At 39.7% G+C, this 25,797-nt stretch overlaps 1 protein-coding gene across 7 annotated transcripts in view; it reads left to right on the forward strand.

Moving 5' to 3' along the window:
- Positions 1-25,797, forward strand: part of ASG2 (transducin family protein / WD-40 repeat family protein) — a 397,489-nt gene that overhangs the window by 312,726 nt on the left and 58,966 nt on the right. For 6 of the 7 annotated variants that reach the window (XR_016266868.1, XR_016266870.1, XM_089459353.1 and 3 more), the window contains 3 exons: positions 5,121-5,216; positions 5,323-5,393; positions 5,499-5,626. Coding sequence is in view for 4 of the 7 variants with exons in the window: in XM_089459353.1 (XP_089315479.1) it covers positions 5,121-5,216; positions 5,323-5,393; positions 5,499-5,626 (295 nt within the window). In the remaining 3 variants the exon portion in view is untranslated. Of the gene's footprint in view, positions 1-5,120; positions 5,217-5,322; positions 5,394-5,498; positions 5,627-18,312; positions 18,407-25,797 lie in introns of all 7 variants that reach the window. The other variant, XR_016266869.1, reaches the window with a different exon arrangement.

The raw sequence follows: 25,797 nt of genomic DNA on the forward strand, positions 1-25,797 counted from the left end.
CTACTGCACATATCCTCAATAATCCCTATGTCGCATATGTTAGTACGAGAGCATTCTCTCCATACCATGCCCTGTCTGATAGCTTACCGATGGCCCCTCCTCCTACCAGCTTCTGCCAGAGTAAGCTAGTCACCCTGTGACTCCACGCACCGTCAATATGCCAAGACAACTCATGAAATCTGTTTGCTCGCCTGCCAAACCATCCTGTCACTAGTGCTGACTGGGGCTTTGATGGAGATCTAAAAATGTGGGTGCACTCAAGTGTCAAGTCCATCACGTAGCTACTACCATCACCTACCAGCTCTATGATGTGATGGAAAATCCCACCCGGATCCCAAAAACGGTTTGGCCCTCGAGTCCATCTGGTAATCGATGGCCTCTACTGACATGTCGCCATGGATGTATCCAACCGCCTAACCTGCTCCATCGAGTACAGCTTAGTACCTCTCGCCATCCAATCCCAAGGGAGAGATCGAATGTCTAATCCTTTGTGGAAGGAACAATCCCTCCAAGTTGATGTGGTTTCATGCTCAGCTCAGTCCTGCTCAGTGCTAGCATTTCTTTCAACAATCATGCTCCTTTTATTTCCTTCATCCGTGGGTCGACAACTACTGTTTCTTCTTGCTGCCTTTGCTGACAACCAGTCTTCAAGAGGCCCCGCTAGTCTGTCGATGCTCCCAGTAACATTTTCAAATTCCTCCTGTTGAGAAATTTTTGGGCATAAGCTCAATCTGGAGAATAATATGGGACTAGTGTTTTAGCCTCTAGAATTCTAGTCCACAATAGCACTTGAGCATTTTTGTGATTTAGACCCTCGACTGGCCAAAATCATGCTCTGGTATCATTGTAATATCCCTAAGGGAAAGTTAACTGTAAATATTCAAAGCAAAATAGAACACCATGAAACAAAAGCAAGCAATAAAACCATGCATTTTCATCCAAAACTACGTTGTGTATTCATTTTATTAATGGAAAGAGGTGTACAACAAGGTGGTGACATGAGTGCACCTAGGCTTGCTCTAGGCAAGTTGGCAAAGCCCCAAAATGATAAGTTAATCCTCCAATCTGTTGCTAATCTGCCCAAGTGTTGCACCTGAGATGCCCATAAATGTGTTGCTGTTGGAAAGGATCTGTTGATAAAGCTCTTTCCATTGCTCAGAAAACTTTGGGAAATTAATCTCGGCCTCTATTCAAGAAACCCAGAATAACTTGCGAAGGGTTCGACGAAAGCTTGACACCAGAAATTCGACCCTCTTTGGCTTGTGTGGCTATGCTGCTAGGCAAATTGACCCACCTGAAGATTCTATTGCTAAATGCTCCAAAAATGCCTGCAATCCTTGTTAGAAGGCTCCCCAGGCCTTCCCTCTGAGTTTCCACCACAAACTCCCAAGTGTGCCTCCTTCAAGCACTGTGCAGTCCCTGCGCTGCCGCTAGTGTCTCCTCCCGAAAAACTCGCACTCCCACTGATGGAACAATCAGAACTGAATGAAACGCCCTCCTTGGGATGCCACTCGGAAGTCCACCAAAGCAAGGGTTGAGATCTCCGCTCGGAGACACTCGTGTGCTAAACAACTGTTGTAGACTTGGCTTCAGCTCAAGTGTGCTATGTCAAAGACAAGATTTCTGAATAGATGAATGAATGACCAAAATGAGTGCCTCTTGCTGTATTTATAAAAGAGCCTCCAAGATGCCATGTGGTCCTAGCTCGACTTTCCCCCACCAACTTCGCTCCAATGAGAGCGTACTCCACATGTGGGACGTAATTCTCCATGGGGTGGCGCCCACTCTCCACTAGAGCGTAATATTTCCCTTCCTTCCTAATGTTTGGGCTCCCACTTAATCCCAAAATTCATGTGGGACCTCTAAACCCACATCTCCCGAGTGCAAACATGAAATAAGACAAAGTTGGGCAAGATTTATATTTCCTTTAGCAATATTGCTAAGCGGGAATACAGGTTGATAATTCCTCCCTGCTTGAGAGGGAGAGATAAACACATCATTCTTGTCTTCACTTGGGAAGGCAGAATGGAGGATTGGGTAAGCATCTGGCATTCGACACTCTTTGAGGATGAAGTAGGGCACCCAAGATAAGAGTAGTTGAGGACCGATATTCTTTGAGGACTAGCTATCCAAGATAAGAATCAATGTTGCACAAAACGGGAACGAGGCGTGGACATTTTTTGGAAGCGGGGACACAAAGGCGTCATTTCCCAAAAATCTAGGAAGCGAAGTGTCTACTATATATATATATTTATATTCTCTTACGTTTATATTAGAAAACATCCAAAATACCAAATTAGTTGTAGGAGACATGAAAACATGCATATTTTTACATAAATCGAGATAGATATGGCATCCATTGTACATCAAGGATTAATTATTCCAACATTGACCATCTAGAATCTAAATTCCTCTTCTCTTGTCTAGCCTTTGCCTCTACTTTGATTCTTTAGGGATATTAGTCGACATTTCCCAATTTTGATCAAACAACCTAATCCATGCCTTATAATATGGTAGAGAAAGCTTAACATGCACGATCAATGATTTTGACTTTAGTGAAGGGTACATTTTTGCTAAGGCCATGACAAAGGAGTTCAATAATCAACAACAACAACACTGGGGTACTTATAGGTCTCGGTGCTCTTGATTAAATGCCAATCACATGCCCTCATACATGATATAATCAAATGAAACACCACAATTGCATTGACCCTGAGAACTGTTAAGTTCGCTGATTTTTGAATGGCATATGAAATTCTATTTTCTCCATATGAAGTCTAATGATGTTGGAGCCACTCTCAAACATCTCGAGTCATTTCATGGTAATGTTTAAAATTTAAGTAAAAGGATGGAAATGAAAGATAAAGAAGAATGTCCATTTTACTTTAAGAATTTAACATTACCATTAGGGAGCATCTAGGAAGTGTCTAGGGAGCATCAAGGGACACCTTGGGAATATTCGAAAAGCGTAGTTCCTCACATAAGAGTTTGAAATTTCCAAAAATAAAGATAAAAAAGCCCCTCGGAACCGAACCTTCCACCTTCTCTCGGATCTGTTCGCGATCCGCGGTGGATACACGACCAAACCTCCACGGATCTGCACTCGATCCTTTCCGGATCTGTGGATTGGGCCCTTGTGGATCCGATTTTCCAGGAATCCCTAAAAAATGGCGGAATTGCAAATCAGATTTTCGGATCTGCGGTTCCCCCGAAGGATCAGTGGTGTGTTCGTAGACACAGTTCCGCCTTCAGATCCTTGGGGGAGGGGGGAACACATCCTGCAACACGGATAAGAATAGTCGAAGGAAGGACATACTCTGTGATGATGGTGTTTATAAATCATTGGTCTTGCCAACATTGTGCTCTGATCTTGTGGAGAGATAGAGCTGTTAGTCAAGGCCTTGCTATCTGACAATGTTGGTTGTTATGATGCTAAACAAATGGGTTACCAATCTGACTCTTCTTATGAGATATCTTCAGATTGAGAATGCCCATGTACCATTTATGAATACCTCCCTAGTTAAGTGGGAGGGTTGAAAAATGTGTAACTAGGTTCGGTCTTCATAAATATGAAATGTAGTTTTGATTTTTGTATATTGTAAAATGAAAGAAAAAATATTATCATTATTTTTAAAGCATGGGTTTCATGCTCAAGGTCCTTTATTTTAGAGGTCAAGCACCCATTGATGATGATTTCAGCTCCTTGCTCCTTGGACTAAACCCAAAAAAACACACGAAGGAATTGGCCAAATGTTGACCTCAGAATTTTGGCCCAATTCACCTTGGCTTTTCTTGTTGCTAGCTTAGTTGGGACCCGTGTTTTACCCCTTAGATCTACCCAGAAAATTCTATAAAAGTAGGAGTGTGATCCTTGCCCAAAACCCAGAAAAACCCAGAAAGGATTTGGCTGGTTTGGGCTTCGGAAAATCGACCCCCTTGGAGCCCAGCGTTAGCTGCAACTGCAAAATTCGGCCGGCTGGAATCTGCTTGTAAATCCTCCTGGAAATGGACCCAAAGTGTTGGGTTGACCTCTGCTATCAATCCCCTGACTTCCCGGATGTGCTTCCGTCCTATGACACCTGCTTGTTACCTCCATGGAATAGCTGGACCAGCCCTCTGCGCTGTCCCCAAGCCCAGTTATTTGAATTGTTGCGATGCTGTCTCCGAAACTCACAAGAAAGGCTGGCCCTTTGTTGCTCTCCCAATCCTCCACTCTCCCAACAAACGCTTGATCACTGATAGCTCCAAACTCCCCCTGCGTATTCTCCAGCTAGCCAGAAATACGCACTCCCTGTTGTGGCTGAATGGTAGTGCTGTAACACACTCTTGGAACTCCTGAAATACTTATGGAACTGTCTTTCTAGGGCGGGTACGGATGGTCCCTCGAAGTAGAGGTTGAATCTCCCGCTTGAGAGATTCGTGGCTAAACAGCCGGTTGACTCAGCTAAACAGCGGAGTGAACAGTCAAGTAATTTTGATTGCAAGGTGTAAGAATGAATCCAAAATGAGAGCTGCTCCCTCCTTATAACTCCTTGGGCCTCCCTAGCCTAATGTGGGCCCCTCCATTCACCGATTCGACTTTCCCTCCAAGTTATTGGAGTGGGTCAATTTGAACTCCCATGTGGGTGGCCCCCATATTCCACTAGCAACCAAATAAAGTCGAATTGCCTCCTAAGTCCCTAAGTCGAAAATGATGGGTTCTCTTCCTTAGCCAAAATTGTGCAAAATTGTGTAGCAGCACCCTGTTACAAATGTATTTGAGAAGGGACATGACAATAATTGATTCTGTAACATACTCTGTTTGTAGATAATATTAGGATATTTTTCATGAAAAGAAGTTCCGTAAGATCAAATTGATAATTCTTGTCTTCTTTTCATATTTGGACTCAACTTTTCTCTAACATCATTCAATACAATTTTCATCCTAGCTATGGCTACTTTAAGTGAACCATTGCCCTTCCGAACCTGCACTGAATGATTATTGTTAAGCATTGAGTTCTGCACTTGGAATTGTGTAGGAATAGATGCATGGTCAGCATATTTGAATGTTTAAGATTATGCGTTGAAAGGTGATTTGCTGTTTCAATTTAATGTATTGTATATATATTTTTGCTGTATAGGGGATTTTGTTGCTAGTGGGAGTGATGATGGGCGGTGGTTTATTTGGCAAAAGAGAACAGGGAGGTTGATGAAGGTGCTAAAAGGAGATGACAACGGTATGCTGCCATGAGATAACCCTTTTATTTATGGTGGTTCTTTATTTTCATGGTATAAACAAACATTTTGCCCTGGATCCATCTAACCTTTGTTGGGTTCTTTCAGTTGTGAACTGTGTGCAGTGCCACCCTTTTGATTGCGCTGTAGCAACAAGTGGTATAGACAATACAATCAAAGTAAGCTGTTTGTAAAATATCGTGATTTTCTTCTGGGTCAGATGTGTTGGTAATTGCAGTGGCCATTTACCTCTATGCTTTAACTAACAAGAGCACTTTCTACAGATGTGGACTCCTTGTGCACAAGAGCCATCCATAGTTTTCGGTGGTGTAGCAGGCCCAGAGACTGCAGATATATTCAATTTGATGGCTGAAAATCAGCGTAAAATGCGCAGTCAACGAGAAATTAGCTTGTAAGTTCTTTGGTTAGATCTCATTTATAATAATTTAAGTTAAAAATGTTCCACATGTTAAAATGTTAATATGCTAGTATGGTGGATTAAACTAGCTTTTAAAAATCCTAGAATTTGTTGTGTACTTTATTTCTATCGAACCTTTCATGTTAATTCAGGTAGTACCTTTGTTGCATTGTGAATTTTAGTTTTGGAGTTCCAGACCAGCAAAAGTAAATTTTTTGGTTTAGGACTTACTATAGTTTTTGTCTGTAAACTGCTATAAGCAAGATTGTTGGTGTCTGGAAATTAATGCCAACAAAAATCAATAACATATATACTCATAAAATAATAGTTTTTACAGTTGCATCCCATGACTTTGTTCTACATGGCTTTTTAGATTCAATCAATCGTCAAAGTTTGTGCCTGAAACAGTTAGTTTTGAAGAGGAAGTAAAATTATAAATAGAGTCAGTTTAATGCAGTATTATATGGGGATGTGCTCCCTTCGGTGGGGGGTATTTCCCCCACACTTGCCATGTTTTTGGGAAGGGGAAACTCAGCGAGGCAAGATTCTCCTAGGGTTGCCAAAGTGTGGGAGCAGGAGTACATTTTTTTTTAAAAGAACCTCCAGACTAGAGTGTCCCAGGAGCGTTTTATTAATATATATTTTTATATATTATAATGCATATATATTAAAAAGATGTAGAATGCCGAATTAGTTGCAGGATAGATGAAAACACATATATTTGTGCTACCTGTTGATAATAGAATTTTATTAGTGTCCAACAAATTACCACAAATAGGTCAATGGGACTATTAAGTATAAAAGTATCAATACATTGTGGGAGCACAATGGCCATTCCTATGAAAACCAAAGGTAGATCTAATTTAAGATGTAAACTCCCTAGGCCAGGAAAGAAAGAATTCCTATTGAAAGAGCTGGATATGTTCAGAAACCATTAAGGGTTTAAAAGAAACAGGGGTCTCCCTGAGAGTTAATGCCTTGGTGGAGGGTCTAAGAGCAGCACTTCTTGTATCTGCTATTTGAAGAGGAGGATGTCTTGCTACATTATTATGTATTCAGAAGATTTGATCGCTAGGTGTCAACCATTTATTAGTGACAAAAATACAAATCCTTAAAGTTTAAATCCTATAATAGGATGTAGACATGTGATTTATGAAATGAAATTGGTATCCACCAATTGTCAATGTGACCAAAGAATTATTGTCACAAAATAGGTCACTTGCATAAGTTCTGAAATGATAATATAACTAAAGTATGAAGACTGATGATACGAACAAGTTCATTATGACACAAAATATTCAAAATGTCCGGAATCTAAGTTATCAGGATTTGGATCCGGATACAGATACGGATTCGCCAGTCTTTTGAAAAGCCAGGATCCGGATATGGCAAGTACAAACAATATAAAATATTTTGTACTTTTTAAAAAATAAATTTATATGAAAAAAACATATATTAATTTTTAAATATATAGTTTTTATATATAATACTTACAGAATATTTGTTAGATGAATAATATCAGAATTAATATATTATTGATAAATATTAATTAAATTGATATAAAATAAAGAATTATATTTAAAATTTAAAATTTAAAACTTCTATATAATACTTTTAAAATAATTATTAATTTAATAATATTAAAATTAATGTACCATAATATTCAAACATTAATTACTATTATTATATTTAAATGAAATGACCATTAAAGTTACTTTCTATTCAAATTAAATAACCATTAACCATTATTATATTTAAATTAGATAATCATTAAAGTTACTTTATATTTAAATTAAATGACCATTAAAGTTAGTTTATGGAACTTACTTGTTGAAACTCACTTTTTTACTTGATGAAACTCACTTTTTCTACTTTAAATAAAAATAAAACTTAATTAGAATATCTAAACGGTTGTAGCTTATAATTTATAATATGGTTAATTAAAGAAAATATTAATGAACTATCACAACCAACTCCCCTTTTTTTTTTCAGAAAGAAAAAGCAGAATACATTTATATGAGAGATATAATGTTCAAAATTTACATCATGTGAACTCCCAATTATGAGACGTGGGAACATCCATTGACAAAGTAGGTAGACAATGTCTGTTACTTTACCGAAACATAACTCAAGCATATGAGAATCAGGAAACATATGTTGTACAGAATACATCTTGAATCCCAACTATTCACTGTTTTTTCCATTATCGCGTGATTCGTATGCCGACTTGGAATTTTGTGCTGACGTTTAACAGTTTTAGACATGGACAGATAATTGGCGGATTTGGGCGGATCCGAATCTGAATCCGTCTCCGATACGGGGATTCGTGGATCCAGCCATTGGGGCTGGCGGATCCGGTAACATAGTCTGGAATATAAAGAAATCTATGTGGACAATATATAAATAATATATAAGTAATTGATGGTAGAAAATATGATGATGAGAGTACAATTGGGGTCCCGTATATATAACTAAGTGGGAATTCCCATTCATAAAGAGTCATATGATAAATCCTTTGGGATTCTTAAAATTTGGTGGCTCACGAATGAATTTCTCCTAAAAGAAATCATATCTTTCAATTTTGTTTGAACCACCTACAATAAAATTTCCTTTCTGACAATAAAGTAGAACAAAAATAGTAAGTCACATCTCATTTGGAAGTGACTTTTCAAAAATAGAAAGTCATGTCTAATTGATCAAGGATGATCTCGACATATAGAATCCACTTTAAAATTAAATCAATCATGATTATACAAGTCAAGAATTAATATTTTTATCCTTACTAGTATTATTATTATTATGATATTATTAATAAAAACAAATTCTCTCATGGAATAAGTAAGTTAAATTGAGAATCTCTTACTTGGAAAATCAAATCTCTCTCTTGGAATAAAATAGTGACTCCACATTAAAGAGAATGTAACTCTCCCTTACTAACCCAACATATGGCAAAAGTGTAACTCCTCGTTAAATGCACTTGTAACTCCCTCATTCAATTCGATTCGTAACTCTCACCAAATATTCTCTCATGTTTAAGTGTAACTCTCTCTCTCCCTAATTTGAATTGTAACTTATCAAGACATGCGTACCTCTCTCTCTATTCTTGGGATGAGTTACACTTCTCCTCAAGTAACTCCTCCCTCATGGAATTTAATTCTCCTATTAAATGCTCAAGGCATGAATTCATTTTGTAACTCCTCTCTTTTCTCATCTATTTAAGCAAGAGTAAGTGTTTAGTGTGTGCAAGAGAAGTGTGAGAGCAAGTGAAGAGTAAGAGCAAGGGAAGAGCTGGAGCAATTGTGAAGGACAAGATCTGATTAAGAGAAGGAGATCTTCAAGCAAAGAGAAAGAGCACTTTAGTTGCAAGTTGATCAGACATTGGTGACTTTATTCATTCTCATTCTCTCTCTCTCTGTCTCTCTATACTCTACTAAACAATTGAAGAAATCTAGTAGAAGAAGAATCATTTGGGTTTTCTCTCTTGGGGGGTTTTTCCATGGTCATTGTATCAAAATTTCAGTGTCTCATATTTGTGCTTGGATGTCTTCATATGATCTTGAAGTTTATGTTTTATCTACAATTGTTGATCCAAAAAGTTTTGAAGAAGAAATTTGTATTCTAAGTAATTGTAACAACATATATCATTCAATTCCATTCATTTTTCTACAATGTACTTTTAGTTTTCTGCAAAGTACATTCAACTTTCTGTAAAGTACATCAAGTTCCATTCAACTTTCTGCAAAATACATTAAGTTCCTTTCAATTTTCGGCAAAGTACATTCAATTTTCTGCATAGAACTTTCAAGTTTTTGCAAAGAATATTTAAAATTTTGCATAGAACTTTCAGATTTTAACATGGTATCAGAGCCTTGGTGAAGGCAAGTCGAAGTAGGCCAGAGATCACTTGAAGAGACCCCACTTGTTGCCAAAGTTTTCTGATCAAGATGATTTCATTTTACTTCAAGGTAGAGGAGAAGCTAAATGATGTTTCAAACTTTGGTATGTGGAAAGAAAAGTTAAATATCACTCTTGAAGAACACAAAGTTCTGGAATATGTTGACGACACAATAGTTGATCCACTAGAGAATGTAAGTGCTACTGTCAAATCCAAACATAAAATGGGTGAAATCAAAGCGAGCAAAATTATTCTTGATTCTCTTAGTGGTCCTCTCATTACTTATGTTTCTGGTTTGAAGAATGCTACAGAAATGTGTAATGATCCTAAATAGGAATACAAGTGATGTAAAGCAAATAATCTGTGCAACAGAATATAAAAACGAAATACACATTAAACACCGATGGAAATGCTGCAAATAAGGAACTGTTGAGCCATTTTATTATTTTTCTGAAGGCAAAATACAATGGATAATAAGATGGTGCACATGGGCTTGTCTTAATGGACAAGCATGACCAAACCTAGGTGAGAAAATGGTTGAACTAAAGACTGTCCAACTGCTGCACCAATCTGCACTGCGCTGCCCAGAAAACTATCTTTTTGCTGGGTTTGAATGGCTAAAAAGTCCACTCCCTATGCCTAGAAAATTATATGCCTTTAACCTCGGACAACATGGCCTAAAACTAGAAAAACCCACGAAGGGTTTTGGCTGGTTTAGACTTCTGAAATTCGACCCCCTTAGAGCCCAACTTCAGCTACAACTGCAAAACTTGGCCTGCTGGACATTGCCTGTAAATCCTCCTGGAAATGGTCCCAAAGTGCTAGGCTGACCCCTACTATCAAATCCCTGACTTCTTGGATGGGCTTTCGGCTTATGGTACCTGCTCCTAAGCACCACGAAAGCTGCTGGAATGGCCTTTGCGCTGCCCCCAAGCCCAACGATTCGAACTGCTGGGATGCTGGCTCCGTTGGGCTCCAAAACTCACAAAGAACGCTGGCCTATTGTTACTCTCTCAGTCCACTAACTCTCTTGGCAAATACTTGATCTCTGATGGCTCCAAAACTCACAAAGAATGCTGGCCTATTGTTGCTCTCTTAGTCCACTAATTGTCCCGGCAAATACTTGATCTCTATGGCTCTAAACTCCCTCTGTGTATTCTCCAGCTACCCAGAAATACACACTCCCTGCTTTGGTTGAATGGTAGTGTTGTAACACACTCACGAAACTCCTGAAATACTTATGACGCTACCTCTCTGGGCGGGCACGAAAGGTCCCCCGAAGTAGAGGTTGAATCTCCCGCTCAAGAAATTCATGGCTAAACAACTGGTTCACTTAGCTAAACAACAAAACGAACAATCAAGTAATTTTGTTTCCAAGATGTAAGAATGAATCCCAAAACGAGAGTTGCTTCCTCCTTATAACTCCTTGGGCCTCCCTTGGCTCATGTGGGCCCCTCCATCCACCTATTTGACTTCCCTCCAAGCCGTTCGAATGGCTTAGTCCAAATTCTAGACATGTCAAAAGTTAGATGCTTTCACTGTCAAAAGCATGGTCACTTTGCTCATGACTGTAGAGAAAAAAAAACCCCTAGGTTAAAAAACAAATTTGATTATAGAAAAGACTCTTCTAAAAAGCAAGGAAAAGACCATCCTAAGAAAACAAGAAATCTATGGTATAGAAATAATGTAGCGAAAACTCAATCAAAATATTTTCTTGTTTCTGCTTTTTCCAATTCTTCTTTTGCAGATTCATTTGATAGTTGGTTAGTTGATAGTGGTGCTTCCAAACATTTTACTGGTTATGAAGAAGCACTCTCTAATCTAGTTTAGAGGAAGGCTAATCTAAATGTTATCCTTGGAGATAATTCATTACTCATCAAGTTAAAGGTTATGGTTCAGTTTTATTTTAGTTAGATGATGACAAGTCTATTTTTCTGCAAGAAGATCTGTATGTACCTGATTTGAAAAAGAATCTTGTATCCATATATGCTCTAGAAAATAAAGGAATGGAATTTGCTTTTATTAATGGAAAAATTCTAACTTGGCCTTTGAACTCAAGTATGAGAGAAGCCTTTACTCTTGGATCAAAATGTGAAGGGCTTTACAAAGTGAATGGTAAACCCATTCATGCATTGGTCCATGATACCGATCTTCAGTGTGAGCTATGGCATAAAAGATTTGTTCACGTACACTACAAAGCTTTACCTAATGTAAGAAAGATGGTTTTTGGAATGCCTGAGATCAGAATGGATCATGAAGGTGTTTGCCCAGGATGTGCAAGTGGAAAACATATAAAGGGACCATTCCCTTCAAGTAGAACAAAAACTAGTCAAGTACTTCAGCTCATACATTTTAATTTATGTGGACCTATGCTTGTTACTTCTTTTGGTGACTACTTGTATTTCATGATTTTTGTTGATGATTTTTCTCACAAAACATGGATATTTTTTTTTGAAAAAAGGGGAAGCATTTGACATGTTCAGAGATTTCAAGGCTCTGATTGAAAATCAAACTGGAAAGACGATCAAAGCATTCAGATTTGATAATGGGGGAGAGTTCGCCTCCAATGATTTTAATGATCTTTGCAAAGACGTCAGAATAAAGAAAAAAACCATTGTGTCGTACAATCCACAACGAAATGGTGTGGCTGAGAGGAAGTTGCATGATCAAAAACTACCAAGGTTTCTGTGGGGAGGAGCTGCAAATACTGTTGTTTATGTGCAAAACAAAACCCCTCATTAGGTCTTAGACAATAAGACTCCTAAAGAAGTCTTCACTGGTAAAAGGCCTGAGGTGAGTCATTTGAGAATCTTTGGTTTTCCTGTGCACTTCCATGTGCCAAAAGAGAAAATGAACAAACTGGAAGCTTCAGGTAAGAAAGGTACGTTTGTTGGTTATTGCGATAATTCAAAATCTTATAGAATTTATGTACCTGGTCAAAGAACTATAGAGTTTAGCAGAGACGTAACATTTGACGAAGATGTATCTCTTAGAAAAGCAAGAGACTCTCCTACCATTGCTGAAAGAGACGCTGTTAATGAAAAAGAGTTTGCATCTGAGTTTGAATCGGAATCTGGGAATGGGCTTGTTGATAATTGAATGGGTTCCATGGATCCTCTAAATCCTCTACCACATGATCCTCCTACCAAAAAGAGACCACTATGGTTGCGAGATACCTTGCAAGATGCTGAACATCATGTTGCCCCAAGAGGAATGTTCAAAGAAAGTAAGAAGCCAAGTCGGTTTCAAGGGTGTATCGCTGCCATGAGCAACATCATTTATGTAAAACCATGCACCTTTAAAGAAGCTGTAAAAGAACAAGTTTGGAAAGATGCCATGACTAAAGAATACGAGTCCATCATCTAGAGTGATGTTTGGGAAGGGGTTCCTAGACGTCAAGGTAAATTTGTTGTCACTTCCAAATGGTTGTTTATGATTAAACACGGTGTAGATGGTAATATTGAAAAATATAAGGTTAGATGTCATGTCCCCATTTTTATTTTTCTTCATAGTGCAACCAAGGTGGATTTCTAGGGCAAGAGATGGCGAGGTCAGTGGAGCAGGTTTATGTCATCAGGGGTTCCGATGGAGTTTTTAGGAGTATTTTTATGGGATTTGATGGCATTCGCTTGGCATATTCCATTATCCGCACAATCTACCTTTCGTCCAGTCGCATTCCAACAACTTTCAGAAATCAACATTATTATTGGGTATTAATTAATTATGCTCGAGGTGGCATTCTGAGGAGATTAATTGGTGGAACACCTCAGTGTAATAGCTCATTGGAATTGGAATGGGAAGATCTACAGGATGGGATGGTTAGATGTGACTTTCAGTGACCTGAGGAGACATGGTGGCCAATTTACCCTTTTTCCGCATTAAAAAGAATATTTTAATTGAAATAAAAGAGGGAAAAGTGCTCCATGATTAAAATAATAATAAAACAGAAGGTTCTAGAAGAGTTCATCAAATCTATAAAAGAGGAGGAGACCATTGGAAAACATCTTAGATTTGATATTGTTTCTTGTATGAGAGGTTGAGAACCCGGTTCTCTACTCCAGCAGTAGCTCTTGGACGGAAACCCTCGGGTGATTCAGTGAGAGTGGGCGAGCACCCATCTCTTCCTTGGGTGAATCCATTCAAATTTCACAGGTTGTAGTTTATTGGTTTTCAGTTTGTTTGGGAGTCAGATTGCGACATTATTGTATATTTGTCTGAGGCCAGTTTATCTCAGCTATATCAGGTATGGGTGTATGTGCATGTAAACCCCAGTTTATCTAATATAATAAAGTTGAGGTTGTTCCTATTCATTGTGTTATGGGATTGAAGTACCTTTTATGTTTAGTTTTACATGGCAATCTTCTGTTTTTATGAATGAAATTTTTCTCTGGAACTTTTCTGAGTTAAAAATTTGAGCTTGTTCCAAATTCATCTCATTTCGCACATTACAATGGTATCAGAGCCTTGATTTTGGCTCAGCCGTGGGTTATCTGAAAAGGCCAAATCTACGCTCAAAGGGGCAATTTCATTTGTGGAAAGCTAAAACCCTATCTAGGACCAAAATATTGTCGTTGATTTTTTGATGCAGGCCGAGATAGAATTTTTAGAAGGTCGATTTCTTTTTTTTTAAGCTTTTGAAGCTGTTGGTTTGTATTAAGAAAGGTTGAAAATTGGCTAAAGCTGTAAAAATGGTCAACTGTGCATGCACATTGTGATTTGGGCATCGCAGCAGGGAATCTTCAGACTCCTAGCAGAGCACTCCAGCATATGTGGCAGCGGCTCGATAGCATGTAAGGAGCCAGATCTTGTGCGGAGGACGAATTTATTAAAGATACAGGTCGATTGATTGTTGGTGAATTACCAAAGACACATAGGAGATAATCAACGGTTCTTTGCGGTTTTAAGGAGACTATGTGCCAAGGTGTATTAATCCGCTCTTCAGGTGAATATCTGAGCTTGAACAGTGGTTTGCGCAAAGGGACCCACATTCTCCGAGACTGAGGGCGCTGAGATAAATCGACTTACCTGACCACAAGACCGTCCGACGTGAAGAAATACGTAGTGGTGGCTGGTACTGATCGTAAGTCGAAGCACCACTGCTAACTGCATAAAAAGGAGTAAAAAGAAAGGCAGTGAGAAAAACTGTGGCACAATATTGTGAGTCGAAGCCGAATTCTCACATTGGCGGCTCTGAGTCAGCGGGTCAAATTTGACATGGGCACGATGCTGTGGGTGTACTGTAGCTGTTGGATTGTCGTTCTGTATGGGAGTTCGTGTCCTTCAGATGACCACATTGCCAGGAAGATTGAAGGTGGATTTGCTAGTGGTCGGTGTCATTATCAGAGGCCACGTCCAGCGTGAAGGCAAAATTTCGCAGAGTGTAGGTGCGACTGACGACGAATGCATAGGCAGAATCGATGCCTGACCGAAGGTACTGAGCATCTGTGAGACGGTTGTTGCGTGGAGTTAAGTGCACATGTGCGCTTTGCTCAATAAATTGGGTCGAGCTCAAATTCATAAAACGGTGTCGTCCTAATTTGGTTGAATGAGCCGATTACCCACAGGGTAGCTGAACCATACTCCTGAGAAAAGAAAATACACAGTTCGTCATCCATCATTCCTGTAGCTGAATTTAATCAGTAAAATCATGCTCGCTTTGGACAACGTTAGCAAAATTGCAGAGCAATGTTTCAACGTAGATCTGGTCGATTAATTGTTGAGGGCTGTAGGTTAATTGTTAAAGGTAGACCATGCGTCAAATTCCGAAGGGCGATGCATTAAAGTCGAATTGTAGGGGAGAAATAAAAGGTTGGCAAAATCATTGGAGGGGCCTATTCATGGATGCGTTGCTATAAGGTGAAAGGTTTTGAAACGGGTCGTATAATAATTAAATTGTAAAACCCAGATTTCTGGCCGTAAAATAATTTTTATAGAAGCCGCGGGTGAAATTCGATGAAGACCGTCAACATGGAAAAATATGACTAGAGGGAGTCGTCCAACTCTGCTATTAAAAGGCCAAGTTTGTGCATCAACCTGAAGCCTATGCTTGGCGTCGTTCTAAGCGTGCCCGATCGGTGGTGGACCAAGAATTTAATCCATGTCTATTGTTTTATGTGAAGGGTCCGAATTGTTCACTTTCAGAAATTCTTGAGGGCCGAGTTGTTAAAGGAAAAGGAGTTGAGTTTCCCTGTATCGTTTCCATGGGAGCCTAGGTCAATTTGAATGCTGCTGGTGTATGCTAAACAGGGAAGAAATTCATTCTTGCTGGCTGTATGTGTTGCACTGAGGGAAGAACGGCTGCACATGGGTTTATCCTACTCATAAAGACCAGTGTTGTGAAAATCGCGATTTTTTCCTTCTGTCGATCAAATCACGATTTTTATATGGAAAAATTGCCGGTATTTTTTTTTGCTGATTTTTAATGAAAAAATCGTGATTTTACGAAAAAATCGTGATAAAAACGAAAAAATCGCCATAAAAACTAAAAAAATCGTCGGGGGTCGCGACTGCATAGTTTTATAACGTTTTTTTTTTGGTTTTTTCATGCAATTTTTTTTGAAAGAAAAATAATTTTTGAGTGGGGCAGCTTAATGATCAAGTCTAGGCCCTAGTATGGATATGCTATTCATGGTAATGTTAAATTCTTAAAGTAAAAGGATGAAAATGAAGATTAAGGAGAATGAAAATGGATATTAAGGAGAATGTCACTTTTATTTAAATTTTTAACCGAAGTTGCATGAAACGGGGAAACGGTTACGAGTTTTCGAAACGGGAAGCGATACGAAACACGACCTCCCCAAATTTTGGAAATGGGGAAATGCGAATATATCTATATATATATATATATATATATATATATATATATGTGCAATCATAAAGCATAAATGATACATTATAATTTATTACACTTAAACATTAAGATATAATTTACATCACATTTACTCATGAATGATCACATAATGAAAATAAAAATATCGGAATATCCAAAAGCAACCTTTATTATATATCCAAATCTCAAAATCAGCGTTTATTTATTTTAATATATGAGGCTGCAAGTACAATAAAGACTATAAGGCTGCAAGAGAGAGATCCAAATCAGGATTTTCTGCATCCACATCCCATTCTTTAGAAGGACCACTGTTGTATTGGGAGTCTCCTCCTACATAGTCGAACGACCTTAGTGCTCTTGATTAAATACACGTTTCATACCCTAGTACCCTACATGATCTTGATTATTGGGAGTTTCCCCTGCATAGAGGGCTTGGTTCTCTTGAATAAATACAAGTTCCATACCCTAGTACATGATAAAATCCAATGGAAACATTGCAATCCCTCCAATCCTGAAATCTTGAAAAACAAATATGTTTGCTGGATTTTGAATGAGATCTAAAATTCTACTTTCTCCATATGAAATCCAATGAGGGCGAAATCACTCTCAAACATCCTGAGTCATTTCATGGTAATGTTAAAAATTTAAGTAAAATGATGAAAATGAAAAATAAAGGAGAATATCACTTTTACTTTAAGAATTTAACATTACCATGAACTGCATATCCCTCAAACTCCCTGATGAACTGCATATCAACACTAGGGCAAAAATTCACTTTTATAACTTTAGACACGCATCTAGAAGCAACAAGAAGTCTTTAACATACCCTAAAAGTAAATTAAATAAAAAAATAAAAATAAAACACAAGTTAATGAGGAAACGTGGGTCGTACGGCCTTGAAACGCGTTTCCGTCTGTAATGGCCACGTTTCCGTTTCCGGAAACGTGGGTCGTACGGCTGGAAACGCGTTTCACGGCCGTACCAAACACGTTTCCGCGTTTCGTACCCGTTTCCGTACGGGAACGGACCTCTATACCACGTTTCTTGCAACATAGTTTTTAACATTACCATGAAATGACTCAGGATGTTTGAGAGTGGTTCCAACCTCATTGGATTTCATATGAAGAAAGTAGAATTTTAGATTTCATTTAAAATCCAGCAGACTTATCAGTTTTTCAGGATTGGGAGATTGTAATGTTTCCAGGTGACACCACCTGCCTGGGCTACCCCTGCCACCAGTAGAGGACGTGGTCTACCTCCTATAGCTCCTACTTCTAGTTCTTCAGCTTCTAGAGCATATTAGACTCCACTGCCATCTCCACCAGCACATGCACTATCATCTACATCTAGAGGGAAAGGGAACGCTGTGGCATTTTCTCGCAAGAGGGGCAGAGGAAATCAATAGGATTAGACTTTCATTTTATTGTATATGACATTATGACATGATGAGATACATTATCATATTTTTTGTTGATATTTTGAGGCTGAGTTGGGACTCAGGAGTCAGGACTTACTATTCAGGACATGATTCAATGTTATGTGTGATTTTAGCGCTAGAAATGATATTAAACATCTTATATATTAGTTTTTTTTTTTTATCATATTTATGTGTCAATGTATTTATTTTATGTTGTAGATGGTTTAGATATTAAAAAATAAAAAAAAAATGAAAAAAATGAATATTTTTGTACCAAACGATTTTTTTCCCGATTTTTCCGATTTTTTCCGATTTGTTCCCCTCGCCGATTTAATCCCGATCGCGATTTTCACAACATTGATAAAGACCACCACTCGGAATAAAGCGTTGTGTCTGTACCACGAATTCTGGACTCACTTGGGCATTTTTTATTTAAGTGAAATACATGTGTGAGTTTACGCTGGAACAAACCTTTCATTTTCTTTGGATACGAACTATTGGCTAGTTTCCTTATTGGTATCTCTACGCTTGGAGGGCAGAAAATACATATTGTAGTACCGGCCGAACAATATCTTCTTCTACAACAACCACAACCACCTTACCCACTGGCCTACTCGATGGAATACTTGCCAGGTTCAATCATTTCTATCTTCTCACTATACATTTGTATTTCTAACAGCACTATTGTCTGGGTTTGATCATGGATTTGTCATTTTGTTTCATATACCAGCATTATATTATGTTCTGAGCATGTAATGTATGAATGTGAGAGAGTGTTCTTTGGTATGGAATGTCCATTACATGTGTAATACTGAGTTGAAACAACTCAAAATTGCACCTACAATGATGTGCAAACAAACTGTTTGCTAAAACACTTCACTGGGAAATCTAACAAAATAAGAAAAAGTGGTCTCATTATCACATATATTCTTGTCAACATTGAGCCAAAACATGGATCAAACATTTATAAACTTCCCTAATAAACCAACATCAACAAACTATAGACCCTTCTCAAAGGGGGTCTATGCCATTCTTCAGAGAGAACAACCAAAGGATGTGCAACAGGAGCAGGAAATAGGACACGATTTATGCTTTTGGTACAGACTTGAAGTACATGAGGATCACATGGAAAGTTCTCTTCAAATTTGATGAACTAGATGCCCTCCTTTCCAAAATAAGTGAGTTAGAAGGGAAGAAACTTATTTGGGCTCTAAAACCAGTTATGCTTGCTCTCATGCAACATAAGTTCTTGGAGGAACCTTGTGAAGGGGCTAGACTTCCAATTGCTTCTTGTCTCAGTAACATCATGAGACTAACGGCCCCTATAGCTCCTTACAATGATGATGTTATGAGGAGAGTTTTCATAGTGATGATATAAACTTTCCGAGACTTGGACAACAGTGCAGGGCTTATGTTAAAATTGGCAACTAGGGCCAAACTCCATGTGGGTCACCTTATTTATGGCATCTGATATTTTTCTTGGATTCCTCTCTCTGAGAGGTGTAGGATTGATCTAAAGATCATTCGGACATGTATTTCTGGAGATATGAATTTATTTGTATTATTGACAATTTGTCAAGGTCAGCCAACAAGCAAATTACCCCCAGCTCAACCTCAACGTTGCATTTAAATAGAGGATACCTCAAGTCATTTGAGACACATCACTCTTGATTTCTCTCTCCACTCGTTTGGGTTTGTCCTCTCACAAAGAGGATGCTTTGGAAAGAAAGGTCAAGAGGGAGCAGTCTTGAAGGAGACATAGCCGCAGTCATAAAGGTGTCCTAGCCGAAGTCAAGGAGGAGGCCTAATCCGCAGCAAAAAGAGGCTTGATCCCCAGTGAAGTGCAAGCCCTGTACACAGTGAAGAGGAGGTCCTATACGCAGCAAAAGGGAGCCCTAATCTGCTGTCAAGAGGAGGCCCTAATCCGCTGTAAAAAGGATGCCCTAAGCCCTAAACTACAGTTAAGAAGAGCCCTAAGATGCAGCAAGGAGAGGCCATTAACCGCAACAAGAGTCTTAACATAGCGAGAATAAGCCTGGAAGGACAGCGTGTTTGCTGTAGGTGACAGCGTGACAAAAGAGGTTGTTCAAGGCATGTTTTAAGGACTGTTTGCAAGATAATGAAGCTGCAGTCATAAGTTGAAGAGATCTGACCTTAAGACTAAGAACAGATCAGCGTAGGGCTGAATAGTATATGCGGATTGGATGCTAGTAAGTGCTGACAGCAAGCCGAGTTCTTGTAGGCTTGATACTGCTGCTTTGATGATGCTTGTAAGCTGTTCAATGGAGGACCATAGGCCTAACTTGCTGCTGGGCTAGGCCACAGGCCATAGCCAGCAGCAAAGGCTGTTCTAAGGGTTGTCTAAGGGTTGCATTAAGTGTATCAAGCCAGACTTGACAGCGTGGCAATGGTGGAGTCTCACCTTGGTGCACCGCAGCCTTTAAAGGCCTGTATGGAGGATGAGGGCTGAAGATTGCTGCCCTAACTAGTAATGCAGCAAACCACAGTGCTAACATGTTGCAGCAGTGTTTAGTGAAGGGCTACTAGATTGATGAATTCCTAAAGGGTATGCTACAACACTCTTAGTGATTGTTTGAAGACTGTCATAAGAATTCAGGGATGCATCAAGTGCCCTAACTAGAACAATCATCATTAGGAGAATGATATCATTATTATGAGCAGCATTTGGGCTAATTGAGCTAGTTGTTGGAGGCTGAAGTTGACTAGGCCTGCCCAAGCCATTTAGAGGAAGATTCTGTCCTATTTGACCAGCATTGACTTCTTTGGTCAATGCTTCACTGTTGCTGCCATAAAATATCAGATTTGTATATTTGTACTATCTCTCTCTTTCTGCTGAACTATTGAAGAATATAAGAAGAATTGATCAAGGGTTTCCCCACATTGGGGTTTGCCCCTGGCTGGTGCCACATCTTGTGTCCTCGTCTTGGCTTGTCTTCCACTTTTTATGTTTATGTTTTATCTGCATTTTACTATCATGCTGATGTGATTGTTAATCTGGATATTGATGTTGGGCTAATAAGAAAATTGAAGTAATTTGCTCTAAGCATAGAACATACCAAAATTTAACATGGTATCAGAGCTGAGGTGAAGACAAAGCCCAAGCAAGAGTGAAAGAGTAACCACCGAAGACAGTTGGACAAGGACAAAAGGCTCAATGGGTTCCTCATCCCACTTCCCGGTTGTAGACAAGCACCGTGAAAAGTCTAACTATCATGGATGGAAGATGTCTTTTGATTTGACATTGGAAGAAACAAGAATGGTGGAGAAAGAAATGCCTTTACTAAGGCAACCCCACTGCTTTCTCCGCTCATGCCAAAAAGGAGAAATAATGCAGGGTCTAAAGGTCACTTCAATGGAAAGCCCAGATCTAACGGTGGAAGGAAGGGAAGGTTCTTTGTTTGCAATAAGTTTGGCCACTATGCGAGGGAGTGTCCAAATAGAAGGGACAGATCACATGATGATGATCACAATCATTCTAGGGGAAACTTCAACAACATTAATTGAAGGAATGACGAGTACAATGGCAAAGGAAAAAGGAATGCAGGACATCAAGGAATGGTCAACCCTCCAAGAAATCAAGGAACTCCAGGTATGAAGAATCAAATGTTGTTAACAATAAGCAAAAGGATTATTATCTTATATCGGCCCTCTCCACTACCTCTCCTCCGGACACCTTGGGGAATTGGCTTATTGATAATGGTGCTTCAAGGCATTTCACCGGATATAAGGAAGCTCTCTCTAATCTGATAGAGAAAGAAACAAACTTGGAGATTATTCTTGGAGACGATGCCACCTATCCCGTAAAGGGTGTAGGGAATGTTATCCTTTAATTGAATCAGGGTAACACGATTCATTTATAAGAAGTTCTATATGTACTTGATCTCAAGAGGTACTTGGTGTTCATTTCGGCAAATGGACGACAAAGGTTACAAGGTGGCATTCATCGATAAAAAGGAAGTGCATTGGGAGCCATGTCTTGCGACACATCTCTACAATCTGAACTATGGCACCGAAGGTTTGCCCATCTTCATTGTAAGGCTCTACCCGATGTGAGACAGATGGTGACAGGGATGCCTGAGTTCAAAGTAGAGCATGAAGGTGTATGTGCCGAAGGAAGACTTACGAGGGGCCCATTCCCCTCAAGTAAAAGCAGGACCATAGATATATTGCAGTTGGTCCACTCCGACATATTTGGTATGATGCTCGTAAGCTCTTAGAAGTATTAAGTAAACAACTGGTTCCGTCACTTCAAAAACTATGTGGAACAACCTGAGGGGCTTGAGGTTCATGACCGGGAATCTCATGTATGTAGGTTGAAGAAAGCTCTCTATGGGTTGAAGCAAACACCACGGGCTTGGTATGAGAGGATTGATAGTTATCTGATGAAGTTGAGATTCACTAGGAGTGAAGCCAATCCAGACCTTTACTTTAAGGTTGTGGATGTTAAACCTCTCATACTGGTAACTTTATGAGAACAACCTCTTTCTGACAGGTGCATACCCTCTCATTTACAAACGTAATAGGTAGTTGGATTTTGAATTTGAGATGAAGGACCTTGGACTGATGCACTACTTCCTAGGGTTGGAATTCTGGCAAAAGGCAGGAGAAATTTTCCTATCACAAGGAAAATATGTTGTGAAGATATTGGAATGATCTAGGATGGTGGACTGCAAGCCCGTGACTACCTCGATGGAGCTTAACTTTAAGAAGTTATGCGGTAGTGCTGCCGGACTTGAATTGGGAAATGCTTTTGAGTATTGTTAACTCATAGGAGCACTGATGTTCTTGGTGAACCTCTGTTCGGATATATGTCTTGCAGTTAACACGTTGAGCCAATAGATGGTTGAGCCTCATCACTCACATTGGATTGGTGTCAAGGATCTTCTAAGATATCTTAGAGGCAAAATCACTCATGGAATGAGATAAACTACTGGAGATGTGAGGCTGCATGATTATTCTAATGTTGATTGGGTAGGCAGTGTGGTGGATTGCAAGAGCGCTTTTGGGTGTTGTTTCTCTTTGGGTTCTGCTTCAATATCCTAGATGACTAGGAAGCAAAAGTCGGTTTCTTTGAGCACCGCTGAGGCCGAATACATAACTGCGAGTATGGCCTCCGGTGAAGTTGTCTGGTTGAGGAAGCTCTTCAGTGAGCTATTTGGACACGTGCTGGATACCACCGTGATCCTCTGCGACAACCAGAGTGGGATTTGATTATCAGAGAATCCCGCATTTCATGATCGCTCCAAGCTCATAGACATCAGGTACCACTTTATCTGGGATATGGTACGACGAGGAGCAATAAGGCTCCATCACATTGGGACTGATGAGCAGGTTGCCGATATTTTGACAAAGTTCCTAGGAAAGGTCAAATTTTTGACTTTCCAAGAATGACTAGGAGTCGTGGAGAGAGCCTCTCCTGAGGGTCCTGTATGAGATGGACTTTGAGCTCTGGGAACTCCGGGGGGCTTGGGGTACTTCTTGGAGGGATGAGCAACCATAGGGTGAGTGGTTCAACCTTCCCCTAGTGGTTTGCTATGTAGGCAAGATGATTGGTTCATCCTTCTCTTGCTGAGACACAATCATAGGGTGAGTGGTTCAGCCTTCCCCTAGTGATTTGTTGTGTATAGGGTGAGTGGTTCAGCCTTCCCATGGGATACCCCATGGGGACATGTAGGCAGGATGAGTGGTTCATCCTTCCTGCTGAGACATCCTACCCATGCAGTTTGGGACTCATGGGAAGTACCTCTCATCTGGCCAATGAGTAGGGAAATGAGGATAGGGACCATAGTACTACCGATGGATGCATCCTGTACTACCATACTCGCTATGCTAGGATGATATTGATCTGGGATCAATTGGAATTGACTTTGGGTCAGTAAGAGTGGTATGAGACACTCTCTTTATTTGGAACTGATTTCGTATCAGTAAGAGTGGTATGAGGCACTCTCTTTATATGGGATTGACTTCGAGTCAGTAGAGAATGGTATGATACATTCTCGACCACTTCTTCTTCTTCATAGTTCAGCAGAGCAGTGCATCGATGGCAGAGATAGTACCAACTGACAGATGGATTAGCAGATGGAATTTCTCCCTAGTTGAGAGGGAGTGTTAAAATTGGCAACTAGGGCCAAACTCCATGTGGGTCACCTTATTTATGGCATCTGATATTTTTCTTGGATTCCTCTCTCCGAGGTGTAAGATTGATCTAAAGATCAACCGATTCCAACATGTATTTATGGAGATATAAATTTATTTGTATTATTGGCAATTTGTCAAGGTCGGCTAGCAAGCAAATTACCTCCAGCTCAACCTCAACGTTGCATTTAAATAGAGGAGACCTCAAGTCATTTGAGACTCACATCACTCTTGATTTCTCTCTCCACTCGTTTGGGTTTGTCCTCTCACAAAGAGGACGTGGTGGAAAGAAAGGTCAAGAGGGAGACCTAGCCGTAGTCTTGAAGGAGACATAGCCGTAGTCATAAAGGTGCCCTACCTGCAGTTAAAGGTGCCCTAGCCGCAGTCAAGGAGGAGGCCTAATCCGCAACAAAAAGAGGCCTGATCAGTGGTGAAGTGCAAGCCCTATACGTAGTCAAGAAGAGGTCCTATACGCAGCAAAAGGGAGCCCTAATCTACTGTATAAAGAAGCCCTAATCGGCTGTAAAGAGGAGGCCCTAATCCGTTGTAAAAAGGATGCCCTAATCTGCAATTAAGAGGCCCTAGCAGCAATCAAAACGAAGGCCCTAAACTACAGTCAAGAAGAGCCCTAAGATTCAGCAAGGAGAGGCCATTAACCACAACAAGAAGGAGCCTTAACATAGCAAGAATAAGCCTGGAAGGACAGTGTGTTTGCTGTAGGTGATAGCGTGACAAAAGAGGCTGTTCAAGGCATGTTTTAAGGACTGTTTGCAAGATAATGAAGCTGCAGTCATAAGTTGAAGAGATCTGACCTTAAGACTAAGAATAGATCAGCGTAGGGTTGAATAGTATATGCGGATGGATGCTAGTAAGTGCTGACAGCAAGCCGAGTTCTTGTAGGCTTGATACTGCTGCTTTGATGATGCTTGTAAGCTGTTCAATGAGGACCATATGCCTAACTTGCTGCTGGGCTAGGCCACAGGCCATAGCCAGCAGCAAGGGCTGTTCTAAGGGTTCCATTAAGGGTATCAAGCAAGACTTGACAGCGTGGCAATGGTGGAGTCTCACCTTGGTGCACCGCAGCGTTTGAAGGCCTGTATCGTTGACTGTATGGAGGATGAGGGCTGAAGATTGCTGCCCTAACCAGTAATGCAACAAACCATAGTGGTAACATGTTGCAGCAGTGTTTAGTGAAGGGCTACTAGATTGATGAATTCCTAAAGGGTATGCTACAACACTCTTAGTGATTGTTTGAAGACTATCATAAGAATTTAGGGCTGCATCGAGTGCCCTAACTAGAACAATCATCATTAACAGAATGATATCATTATTATGAGAAGCATTTGGACTAATTGAGCTAGTTGTTGGAGGCTGAAGTTGACTAGGCCTGCCCAAGCCATTTAGAGGAAGATTCTGTCCTATTTGACCAGCATTGACTTATCTGGTCAATGCTTTACTGTTGCTGTCATAAAATATCTAATTTGTATATTTGTACTATCTCTCTCTTTCTGCTGAACTATTGAAGAATATAAGAAGAATTGATCAAGGGTTTCCCCACATTAGGGTTTGTCCCTGGCTGGTGCCACATCTTGTGTCCTCTTGTCTTGTCTTGTCTTCTATTGTTTATGTTTATGTTCTATCTGCATTTTACTATCATGCTGATGTGATTGTTAATCTGGATATTGATGTTGGGCTAATAAGAAAATTGAAGTAAATTTCTCTAAGCATAGAACATACCAAAACTTAACACTCTACCTTTGGGAAGAAGCTTGATATTCTAGGAGGCATGGCCATGACAAGGACTTATGAGACCCTGTTTGATTTGGAGTGTGACAGTTTGATCCTACAGATGTTCCAATGCTTCTTCA

This window comes from Pinus tabuliformis, chromosome 7 (genome assembly GCF_031772625.1).
Source record: "Pinus tabuliformis cultivar Carrire ecotype Pingquan chromosome 7, CPIR1, whole genome shotgun sequence".
NCBI lineage: Eukaryota > Viridiplantae > Streptophyta > Pinopsida > Pinales > Pinaceae > Pinus > Pinus tabuliformis.